This window comes from Podarcis melisellensis (assembly GCF_964234715.1).
Source record: "Podarcis melisellensis genome assembly, chromosome: Z".
Classification (NCBI taxonomy): Eukaryota; Metazoa; Chordata; class Lepidosauria; order Squamata; family Lacertidae; genus Podarcis; species Podarcis melisellensis.
This window is the reverse complement of record NC_138547.1, coordinates 251,509-264,473: the sequence shown is the minus strand read 5'-3', so window position 1 is coordinate 264,473 and position 12,965 is coordinate 251,509. Positions and strand designations below refer to the sequence as shown.

The 12,965-nt window shown below is 39.1% G+C and overlaps 1 protein-coding gene across 1 annotated transcript; it reads right to left on the bottom strand.

The window, feature by feature from the left end:
* Positions 1-4,109: 4,109 nt before the first annotated feature.
* Positions 4,110-11,770, bottom strand: SSNA1 (SS nuclear autoantigen 1). Its single transcript, XM_081896234.1, has 3 exons — positions 11,676-11,770; positions 8,144-8,343; positions 4,110-4,245 (listed from the first exon to the last, which is right to left on the bottom strand). The coding sequence occupies exons 1-3, from the start codon at positions 11,725-11,727 to the stop codon at positions 4,144-4,146; spliced, it is 354 nt and encodes a 117-aa protein (XP_081752360.1). The 5' UTR covers positions 11,728-11,770; the 3' UTR covers positions 4,110-4,143.
* Positions 11,771-12,965: the final 1,195 nt, after the last annotated feature.

Here is a 12,965-nt window from a genome sequence, read left to right as displayed (position 1 = left end):
ATTATTATTATTATTTCCCCAGCTTCTTCTCCTTCTTCTTATTATTATTTTCCCAGCTTATTATTATTATTATTATTATTATTATTATTATTTTCACAGCTTATTATTATTATTATTATTATTATTATTATTATTTCCCCAGCTTCTTCTCCTTCTTCTTCTTATTATTTTCCCAGATTATTATTATTATTATTATTATTATTATTATTATTATTAATTATTATTATTATTATTATTTCCCCAGCTTCTTCTTCTTCTTATTATTATTATTATTATTATTATATTATTATTTTCCCAGCTTATTATTATTATTATTATTATTATTATTTCCCCAGCTTCTTCTCCATCTTCTTATTATTATTTTCCCAGCTTCTTATTATTATTATTATTATTATTATTATTATTATTATTATTATTATTATTATTTTCACAGCTTATTATTATTATTATTATTATTTTCACAGCTTCTTCTCCTTCTTCTTATTATTATTTTCCCAGATTATTATTATTGTTGTTCTTGTTGTTGTTGTTATTATTATTATTATTATTTTCCCAGCTTCTTCTTCTTCTTCCTCTTATTATTATATTATTCTTTTCCCAGCTTATTATTATTATTATTATTATTGTTGTTGTTGTTGTTGTTTTCACAGCTTATTATTATTATTATTATTATTATTATTATTATTATTATTATTGTTATTATTTTCACAGCTTCTTCTTCCTCTTATTATTATTTTCCCAGATTATTATTATTATTATTATTATTATTATTATTATTATTATTATTTTCACAGCTTCTTCTCCTTCTTCTTCTTATTATTTTCACAGCTTATTATTATTATTATTATTATTATTATTATTATTATTATTATTATTATTTTCACAGCTTATTATTATTATTATTATTATTATTATTATTATTATTATTTTCACAGCTCACCCCGGCCGGCGCCGGCGCCCGGTCCGACTTCGGCAGTGAACCTGCGCTATACTTCTGAGCCACCCGGAATCGGGATTATTATTATTATTAGTATTATTATTGATGGGGTGGAAGGGTACTGCAATCAAAAGAGCTGATTATTATTATTATTATTATTATTATTATTATTATTATTATTGATGGGGGTTTGAATGGGGTGGAAGGGCAGAGTGATCAAGAGCTGAATATTATTATTATTATTATTATTATTATTGGAAAGTGTGATTGAAAGAGCTGATTATTATTATTATTATTATTAATGGAAAGTGTGATTGAAAGAGCAGAATATTATTATTATTATTATTGATGGAAAGTGTGATCGAAAGAGCTGATTATTATTATTATTATTATTATTATTAATGGAAAGTGTGATCGAAAGAGCAGATTATTATTATTATTATTATTATTATTATTAATGGAAAGTGTGATCAAAAGAGCAGAATATTATTATTATTATTATTATTATTATTATTGATGGGAACAGTGATCCAAAGAACTGATTACTATGATTCTTAATTATTATTATTGATATTAATATCCTTGTTATTACTCGCTTTTCAGAGGCTGGACCGAAATTCTCCCTTTCTTTGGATAATATCCTAAAATTCTATTAATGATATTAATGTATATTGTTTGATATGACTGAGATTAGCGTATCTTGTCCTGAAATGGATCCTCCAATTAATGTGAACGCCGATTAAAATAATTTTTGATACAGACTATAGGGAAATTATCTCATTGTTTTGACACCCATATATATTTTATATATATATAATATATATAATATATATGTAATATATTATATAGTGTACATATATAATATACTATATAATATATGATGTATTATATTATATATATATTTTATATATATATAATATAATATATAATATATATATAAAATTATTATATAATATATATATATATATAATTATTATATATAATATATAATATATAATATATATGTAATATATTATATAGTGTACATATATAATATACTATATAATATATGATGTATTATATTATATATATATTTTATATATATATAATATAATATATAATATATATATAAAATTATTATATAATATATATATATATATAATTATTATATATAATATATAATATATAATAGATATGTAATATATTATATAGTGTACATATATAATATACTATATAATATATGATGTATTATATTATATATATAATATACTATATATATATATATATATATTATAAATATATTAAATATAATATATATATATTATAAATATATTAAAATATATATATATATATATAATATATGCTTTCGTAGATTTTCACAGGTATATATAATATATATGTAATATATTATATAGTGTACATATATAATATACTATATAATATATGATGTATTATATTATATATATATTTTATATATATATAATATATATATAATATATATATATAGTATATATATATAATATAATACATCATATATTATATAGTATATTATATATGTACACTATATAATATATTACATATATTATATATATATATATTCTAAAATATATTATAGATAATAATTTTATATATATATAGATATAGATAGATTATATTATTTTATATATAATAGGTAACATATATATATATATATATATATATATATATATTCACTATATCTTGTATATATGTGTGTGTGTGTATATATATATATATATATATATATATATATATATATATATGCTTTCGTAGATATATGTGTGCTATCATATATAATATATATATATATATATATTAAATATATATCCCATTTTTTCACCATATATATATATATATATATATATATATATATATATATTCCGCATATCTGTGTGTGTGTGTATATGTCCCTACCTACATACGCACCAAAAAAAACCACAACCAGGCGTCCGTTTACAGAGGGGGAAAAAAGCCCCTTTATTCCCACGCAATGCAACCCCCCAAAATCCCATTTTTTCACCAATTTCTCCCCACAAAAATCCCATTTTTTCACCCATTTCTCCCCCCAAAAACCCCATTTCTCCCACAAAAATCCCATTTTTCACCGATTTCTCCCCACAAAAATCCCATTTTTTCACCCATTTCTCCCCACAAAACCCCATTTCTCCCACAAAAATCCCATTTTTCACCAATTTCTCCCCCCAAAATCCCATTTCTCCCACAAAAATCCCATTTTTCACCCATTTCTCCCCCCAAAACCCCATTTCTCCCACAAAAATCCCATTTTTTCACCCATTTCTCCCCCCAAAAACCCCATTTCTCCCACAAAAATCCCATTTTTCACCGATTTCTCCCCACAAAAATCCCATTTTTTCACCCATTTCTCCCCCCAAAATCCCATTTTTTTCACTCATTTCTCCCCCCAAACCCCATTTTTTCAGCAATTTCTGCCCACAAAAATCCATTTTTTTCACTCATTTCTCCCCCCAAAAATCCCATTTTTCCACCAATTTCTCCTCCCAAAATCCCATTTTTCACCGATTTCTCCCCCCGAAATCCCATTTTTTCACCAATTTCTCCCTAAAAGACCCCATTTCCCCCCAAAAAAACCCCATTTTGCACTCATTTCTCCCCACAAAGATCCCATTTTTCACCGATTTCTCGCCCCAAAATCCCATTTTTTCACCAATTTCTCCCTAAAAGACCCCATTTCCCCCAAAAAACCCCCCATTTTTCACTCATTTCTCCCCCCAAAATCCCATTTTTTCACCAATTTCTCCCTAAAAGACCCCATTTCCCCCAAAAAACCCCCCATTTTTCACTCATTTCTCCCCCCAAAATCCCATTTTTTCACCAATTTCTCCCTAAAAGACCCCATTTCCCCCCAAAAAACCCCCCATTTTTCACTCATTTCTCCCCCCAAAATCCCATTTTTTCACCAATTTCTCCCCCCAAAAACCCCATTTCTCCCACAAAAATCCATTTTTTCACCAATTTCTCCCCCCCAATCCCATTTTTTCACCATATATATATATATATATATATATAAATATATATTTTCACATATCTGTGTGTGTGTGTATATGTCCCTACCTACATACGCACCAAAAAAAACCACAACCAGGCGTCCGTTTACAGAGGGGGAAAAAAGCCCCTTTATTCCCACGCAATGCAACCCCCCGGTCCCGGGTTCGAGTCCCGCTTCCCTTTCAGGCCTCCTTGGCGCCGCCGCCTTTCGCATCCGCCGCCTTGGCCAGGTTGCCGGCTTCCTTGCGCAGGACGTTGAGGAGGGTCTGGGAGCTCTCCAGGATCTGGAAGGAAAGGGGGTCAGACTAGATGACCCTGGGGCCCCATTTCCAAAAATCCCATTTTTACATGGATTTATTCACCAATTCCCCCCCAATTCCCATTTTTTCACTGATTTCTTTCCACAAAAATCCCATTTTTCACTCATTTCTCCCCCCAAAATCCCATTTTTTCACTGATTTCTCCCCCCCAAAATCCCATTTTTTCACCCATTTCTCCCCCCAAAAATCATTTTTTTCACTGATTTCTTTCAAATCCCATTTTTTCACCCATTTCTCCCCCCAAAAATCATTTTTTTCACTGATTTCTCCCCCCAAAAATCCCATTTTTTCACCCATTTCTCCCCCCAAAAATCATTTTTTTCACCAATTTCTCCCCACAAAAATCCCATTTTTTCACCAATTTCTCCCCACAAAAATCCCATTTTTCACTGATTTCCTTGCGCAGGACGTTGAGGAGGGTCTGGGAGCTCTCCAGGATCTGGAAGGAAAGGGGGTCAGACTAGATGACCCTGGGGCCAGATTTCCAAAAATCCCATTTTTTCACCAATTTCTCCCCCCAAAATATCATTTTTCACTCATTTCTCCCCCCAAAATCCCATTTTTTTCACCAATTTCTCCCCCCAAAAATCCCATTTTTTCACCAATTCCCCCCCCAAATCCCATTTTTTCACTGATTTCTTTCCACAAAAATCCCATTTTTTCACCAATTTCTCCCCCAAAACCCCATTTCTCCCCCCCCAAAATCAATTTTTCACTGATTTCTCCCCCCAAAATCCCATTTTTTTCACTCATTTCTCCCCACAAAAACCCCATTTCTCCCCCCAAAATCCCATTTTCACCAATTTCCCCCCCAAATCCCATTTTCACCAATTTCTCCCCCATTTCCCCCCCAAAATCCCATTTTTTCACCAATTTCTCCCCACAAAAATCCCATTTTTTCACTAATTTCTCCCCACAAAAATCCCATTTTTTCACCAATTTCTCCCCACAAAAATCCCATTCTTTCACTAATTTCTCCCCCCCAAAATCCCATTTTTCACCAATTTCTCCCCACAAAAATCACATTTTTCACTGATTTCCTTGCGCAGGACGTTGAGGAGGGTCTGGGAGCTCTCCAGGATCTGGAAGGAAAGGGGGTCAGACTAGATGACCCTGGGGCCCGATTTCAAAGAATTGCCTTTTTATATGCATTTACGGTTGATTTTCGGGGTCACTGATTTCTTCCCCCATAATCCCATTTTTTCACCGATTTATCCCCCCAAAATCTCAATTTTTCACCGATTTCTTCCCGACAAATCCTGTTTTTTCACGATTTCTCCCCCAAAAATTCACAATTTTCACTGATTTCTGATTTCACTGATTTCTTTCACTGATTTCACCAATTTCTCCCACCTTCGTGTACGCCACCTCCGTCTCACTTATTTCTCCCCATAATCCCATTTTTTCACCCATTTATCCCCCCCCAAAATCTCAATTTTCACCGAATTCTCCCCCCAAAATTCACAATTTTTACTGCTTTCTGATTTCACTGATTTTTTCACTGATTTCACCAATTTCTCCCACCTTCATGTACGCCGCCTCTGTCTCACTGATTTCTCCCCCACAATCCCATTTTTTTCACCGATTTATCCCCCCAAAATCTCAATTTTTCACCGATTTCTCCCCCCCAATTCACAATTTTCACTGCTTTCTGATTTCACTGATTTTTTTTCACTGATTTCACCAATTTCCCCACCTTCATGTACGCCGCCTCCGTCTCACTGATTTCTCCCCCATAATCCCATTTTTTCACCCATTTATCCCCCCAAAATCTCAATTTTTCACCGATTTCTCTCCCCCCCCAAATTCACAATTTTCACTGCTTTCTGATTTCACTGATTTTTTTTCACTGATTTCACCAATTTCTCCCACCTTCATGTACGCCGCCTCCGTCTCACTGATTTCTCCCCCATTTTTTTTCCACCGATTTATCCCCCCAAAATCTCAATTTTTCACCGATTTCTTCCCGACAAATCCCATTTTTCACCGATCCCCCCATCACAATTTTCACTGATTTCTGATTTCACTGATTTTATTTCACTGATTTCACCAATTTCTCCCACCTTCATGTACGCCGCCTCCGTCTCACTTATTTATCCTCCCAAAATCTCAATTTTTCACCGATTTCTCCCCCCAAAATCCCATTTTCACTGATCTCCCCCCAAAATCCACCTTTTCACTGATTTTTTCACTGATTTCACCAATTTTCCCACCTTCATGTACGCCGCCTCCGTCTCACTGATTTCTCCCCCATAATCCCATTTTTTTCACCGATTTATCCCCCAAAAATCTCAATTTTTCACCGATTTCCTCCCGACAAATCCCGTTTTTTCACGATTTCTCCCCAAAAAATTCACAATTTTCACTGATTTCTGATTTCACTGATTTCTTTCACTGATTTCACCAATTTCTCCCACCTTCGTGTACGCCACCTCCGTCTCACTTATTTCTCCCCATAATCCCATTTTTTCACCCATTTATCCCCCCCCAAAATCTCAATTTTCACCGAATTCTCCCCCCAAAATTCACAATTTTTACTGCTTTCTGATTTCACTGATTTTTTCACTGATTTCACCAATTTCTCCCACCTTCATGTACGCCGCCTCTGTCTCACTGATTTCTCCCCCACAATCCCATTTTTTTCACCGATTTATCCCCCCAAAATCTCAATTTTTCACCGATTTCTCCCCCCCCCAATTCACAATTTTCACTGCTTTCTGATTTCACTGATTTTTTTTCACTGATTTCACCAATTTCCCCACCTTCATGTACGCTGCCTCCGTCTCACTGATTTCTCCCCCATAATCCCATTTTTTCACCCATTTTTCCCCCCAAAATCTCAATTTTTCACCGATTTCTCTCCCCCCCAAATTCACAATTTTCACTGCTTTCTGATTTCACTGATTTTTTTTCACTGATTTCACCAATTTCTCCCACCTTCATGTACGCCGCCTCCGTCTCACTGATTTCTCCCCCATTTTTTTTTTCACCGATTTATCCCCCCAAAATCTCAATTTTTCACCGATTTCTTCCCGACAAATCCCATTTTTCACCGATCCCCCCATCACAATTTTCACTGATTTCTGATTTCACTGATTTTATTTCACTGATTTCACCAATTTCTCCCACCTTCATGTACGCCGCCTCCGTCTCACTTATTTATCCTCCCAAAATCTCAATTTTTCACCGATTTCTCCCCCCAAAATCCCATTTTCACTGATCTCCCCCCAAAATCCACCTTTTCACTGATTTTTTCACTGATTTCACCAATTTTCCCACCTTCATGTACGCCGCCTCCGTCTCAATGATTTCTCCCCCATAATCCCATTTTTTTCACCGATTTATCCCCCAAAAATCTCAATTTTTCACCGATTTCCTCCCGACAAATCCCGTTTTTTCACTATTTCTCCCCAAAAAATTCACAATTTTCACTGATTTCTGATTTCACTGCTTTCTTTCACTGATTTCACCAATTTCTCCCACCTTCATGTACGCCACCTCCGTCTCACTTATTTCTCCCCATAATCCCATTTTTTCACCCATTTATCCCCCCAAAATCTCAATTTTTCACCGATTTCTCCCCCCAAAAAATTCACAATTTTCACTGCTTTCTGATTTCACTGATTTCTTTCACTGATTTCACCCATTTCTCCCACCTTCATGTACGCCGCCTCCGTCTCACTGATTTCTCCCCCATAATCCCATTTTTTCACCGATTTATCCCCCCAAAATCTCAATTTTTCACCGATTTCTTCCCGACAAATCCCGTTTTTTCACCGATTTCTCCCCCCCAAAATTCACAATTTTCACTGATTTCTGATTTCACAGATTTTTTTTCACTGATTTCGCCGATTTTCCCCACCTTCATGTACGCCGCCTCCGTCTCGGCGATGGTCCGGTCGAACTCGTTGCGCGACGCCATTTTCCGCGCCAGGCTCTCGTTGACGCGCGACAGCTTGTCCGTCAAAACCCGGATGTCGTTTTGGAGTTTCGATTTCTCCTCTTCCTCCTGACGGATTTGCTTGCTGAGCTCGTCCCGTTTGAGGGAAAGGTCCTCAATGCCTGGGGAAATAATAATAATAATAATAATAATAATAATAATAATAATAATAATTAATAAATCATAATAAATAATAATGATGATGATGATAATAATAATAATATTAAAGAAAATAATAATAATTAATAATGATAAGAATGTTCCTTTTGTCCCGTTTGAGGGAAAGGTCCTCAATGCCTGGAGAATTTGGAATAATAATAATAGTAGCAATAGTAGTAATAATAATAATAATAATAATAATGATGATGATGATGATGTTAATATTGATAATAATAAGAATTAAGAATGATAAGAATGTTCCTTTTGTCCCGTTTGAGGGAAAGGTCCTCAATGCCTGTGGAATTTGGAATAATAATAATTAATAATAATAATAATAATAATTAATAATAATAATAATAATAAGGTCCTCAAGGCCTGGGGAAATGATAAAAAGAATAAGAATATTGATAATAATAAGAATAAGGTCCTCAATGCCTGGGGAATTAGGAATAATAATAATAATAGTGATAATAATAGTAATAATAATTAATTAATAATAATAATAAGGTCCTCAATGCCTGGGGAAATGAGAATAAGAATAAGAAGTAATATTAATAATATTAATATTGATAATATTATGTTTGAGGGAAATGTCCTCAATGCCTGGGGAAATGATAATAATAATAATAATCATAATAATAATAATAATATTGATAAGAATAATAAGAATGTTCCTTTTGTCCCATTTCAGGGAAAGGTCCTCAATGCCTGGAGGATTAGGAATAATAATAATAGTAGTAATAATAATAATAATAATAATAATAATAATAATTGCCTGGGAATTAATAATAATATTAATAATAATAGTAATACTAATAGGAATTCAATAATAATAATGTCCTCAATGCCCGGAGATTTAATAATAATAATAATGATAATAATAATAATAATAATAATAATAATTGCCTGGGAATTAATAATAATATAATTAATAATAATAGTAATACTAATAGGAATTCAATAATAATAATGTCCTCAATGCCCGGAGAGTTAATAATAATAATAATGATAATAATAATAATAATAATAATAATAATAATAATAATAATAATAATTGCCTGGGAATTAATAATGATATTAATAATAATAGTAGTAATACTAATAGGAATTCAATAATAATAATAATAATAATAATGTCCTCAATGCCCGGAGATTTAATAATAATAAGAAGAAGAATTAATGCCTGGGAATTAATAATAATAATATTAATACTAATACTAGTACCAATAGGAATTCAATAATAATAATAATAATAATAATAATAATAATGTCCTCAATGCCCGGAGATTTAATAAGAAGAAGAAGAAGAATTAATGCCTGGGAATTAATAATAATAATATTAATAATAATAATAATAATAATAATAATAATAATAATAATAGGAATTCAATAATAATAATAATAATAATAATAATAATAATAATAATGTCCTCCAATATTAAGATGTATCTCAGTACCTGGAGATTGAATGATCATCATAATATTAATAATAATAATAAGGTCCTCAACACCTAGAGATGTAGTCGTAAAAATATTAATATTAATAATATTATTATTTTATTATTAATAATATGAATATTAATACCACTCATCCTGGAGATTTCCTTCAAACAAACTGGATTCCAGATTCTCATAATTAAATATATTAACAGGGTAATGATTAAATTTAAACCATCATCATCATAATAATAATAATAAATTTAATTAATTTCCCCCAAATCAAGCTAGGCTTCGTCGCCATAGCAACCGCGCTAGGCCGCCGTCCCGCCCCTCAACCCGTCCGTCCAATCGCGACGCGCGCCCTCTCACGCCTTAAGACACTTCCCCGCCCCTCGCAGCCAATCGCAACGCTCCGAATTGCCCGCCCGCCGCCTCGCCTCCCTCCCATTGGTCGCCTGGTTGCGTCTCAGCCAATCAGCGCCGGGCTGGCTCGGGCACCGCCTACGTCGTCGCCATAGCAACGCGGCCTCCTCCAAGCCCCTCAAACGGCGCGGCCAAAAGAAACGCGCGTCTTCTCAGGCCTGCACCCGCCCCTCGCCCCGCGCGGCCAATAAGAACGCTCGGAACTTCCCGTCCCCCTCCTATTGGCCGCCTCGCTACGCCTCCAAACTGCGCGGCCAATAGGAACGCGCGGAACATCCCGCCCCCCCTCCCATTGGCCGCCTCCAGGCAGTCAGCGCCCTCCCCTCAAACCGCGCAGCCAATAGAAGCGCGCGTCCTCCCACGCCTGCACCCGCCCCTCACCCCGCGCGGCCAATAAGAACGCTCGGAATTTCCCGCCCGCCGCTTCGCTCCCTCCCATTGGCCTCCAGGCAAACAGCTCCTCCCCTCACATCGCGCAGCCAATAGCAACGCACGTCCTTCGATACGCCTCCGCCCCTCAAACAGCTAAGCCAATAGCAACGCGCGCCCTTCCCCTCCTCCGTTCCGCCAGCCAATAGCAACGCGAGAAACTTCCCGCCATCCGCATAGCTCCGCTCCAATTGGCCGCCTCACTACCTCCCCTAGCAACGCCTCCCTAGCAACGCGGCCTCCCCTCAGAGCACGGCCACCCCGTCCAATAGCAAGGAGGCAACGGCTCAAACGTCTCCGCCCTTCAAGCCGCGCGGCCAATAGAAACCCACGCCTGCACCCGCCCCTCACCCCGCGCGGCCAATTAGAACGCTCGGAATTTCCCGCCCGCCGCCTCGCTCCCCTCCCATTGGCCGCCTCGCTCCGCCTTCAGGCAAACAGCGCCTCCCCTCACATCGCGCAGCCAATAGCAACGCACGTCCCTCCTCTCCTCCGCTCCGCCAGCCAATAGCAACGCGAGAAACTCCCCGCCATCCGCTCCCATTGGCCGCCTCGCTACCTCTTCACCCAATCACGGCCGCGCACCACTAGCAACGCCTCCCTAGCAACGCGGCCACGGCTCCCCCGCCCTATAGCAACGCGGCGACGGCTCAAACGTCTCCGCCCCTCAAGCCGCTCGCCCAATAGCAACGCCCGGCCTTTGCCTCCGCGTCTCCCATTGGCCGCCTCGCTCCCTCGCCAGCCAATCCCCGCCTCGCTTTCCCTAGCAACGCCGCCGCCGCCCTAGCAACGCGGCCTTCCCTCCCGCCTGCGCCCGCCCCTTCGAACCGTTCGCCCAATAGCGACGCCCGGCCCTCCCCTCGCCCCTTCCAATTGGCCTTCTCGCTTTCTTCCCATCCAATCCCCGCCGCGCTTTCCCTAGCAACGCCTTCGCCCTAGCAACGCGGCCTACTCCCCCCGCCGGAGCCTGAGCTCGAGTAGTTCCGCTTCCTTTTCGCCTCACATTTGACCAGCTCGTTGTTGTAGCTCTGGAGCGCCGCCCCTTGCTGCGTCATCCCCACGTCAGCGCCGCCGCCGCCGCGCGTCCCGTCGCGTACGTCGCGCCTGGTCGCCCGAACGTCGCCGGTTCCGCGCATGCGCAGAGGCGGGGGCGGGTTTCCTCCGCCGTTCGGACGCGAGAGGGAACAAGCGAGGGGAGGGGGAGCTGAAGCGCTGGGCGGGAGGGATCCACTTGATCGGAGGGATCCACTTGATCGGAGGGATCCACTTGATCGGAGGGATCCACTTGATCGGAGGGATATGCTGGGTTGGGATATCTGAGTGATCCGCTGGGTGGGAGGGATCTGCTGGGTGGGAGGGATCCACAGGGGTGGAGGGATCGGCTAAGCGCAAGAGATCCGCTGGGTGGGAGTGATCTGGGGTGGGGGATGGAGGGATCGGCTAAGTGTGAGAGATCCACCGGGTAGGAGAGATCCGCTGGGTGGGAGAGATCTGCTGGGATGGAGGGATCCGCAGGGTGGAGGCTGAGCGTGGGAGATCCACCGGGTGGGAGAGATCCACTGGGTGGGAGAGATCCGGCGGGTGGGAGAGATCCGACGGGTGCCGTCCGTTTGGGAACGCTACGGTTCCCAATGCTGGGAACTGAAGTGCCGGGTGCAAGAGATCCACTGGTTGGGAGAGATCCACTGGGTGCTACGGTTCCCACACAATAAAGTTACTTGTTCACAAGCAAAGCGCCCGGTTTTTTCCTCCAAGCTGGGAACTGAAGCGCCAGGTGAGAGAGATCCGCCAGGTGGGAGAGATCCACTGGGCAGGAGAGATCCACCGGGTGGAGAGATTCTCCGGGTGGGAGAGATCCACTGGGTGCTGTCCATTTGGGGGTGCTACGGTTCCCAAGGCTGGGAACTGAACTGTCGGGTGCAAGAGATCCACTGGGTGGGAGAGATCCACTAGGTGCTACGGTTCCCACACAAGAAAGTCCCCCCCATGAATTGAATTGCCGGGTGCGAGAGATCCACTGGGCGCCATCCGTTTGGTGACGCTACGGTTCCCAAGGCTGGGAACTGAACTGCCGGGTGCAAGAGATCCATTGGGTGGGAGAGATCCGCCGGGTGGGAGAGATCCACTGGGCGGGAGAGATCCACTGGGTGGAGATATCCTCCGGTGGGAGAGATCCACTGGGTGCTGTCCGTTTGGGGATGCTACGGCTCCCAAGGCGGGGAATTGAAGTGCTGGTGCGAGAGATCCATTGGGTGGGAGAGATCCACTGGGTGCTACGGTTCCCACACAATAA

Bases quoted from the DNA above. Each gene is read 5' to 3' on its own strand.
- SSNA1 (XM_081896234.1), bottom strand. From the start codon at position 11,727: ATGACGCAGCAAGGGGCGGCGCTCCAGAGCTACAACAACGAGCTGGTC. The intron at 8,344-11,675 runs GTGAGGCGAAAA...TTATTTCCCCAG, and splicing joins CAACAACGAGCTGGTCAAAT to GCATTGAGGACCTTTCCCTC. The intron at 4,246-8,143 runs GTGGGGAAAATC...CTTTCCTTCCAG, and splicing joins CGGAGGCGGCGTACATGAAG to ATCCTGGAGAGCTCCCAGAC.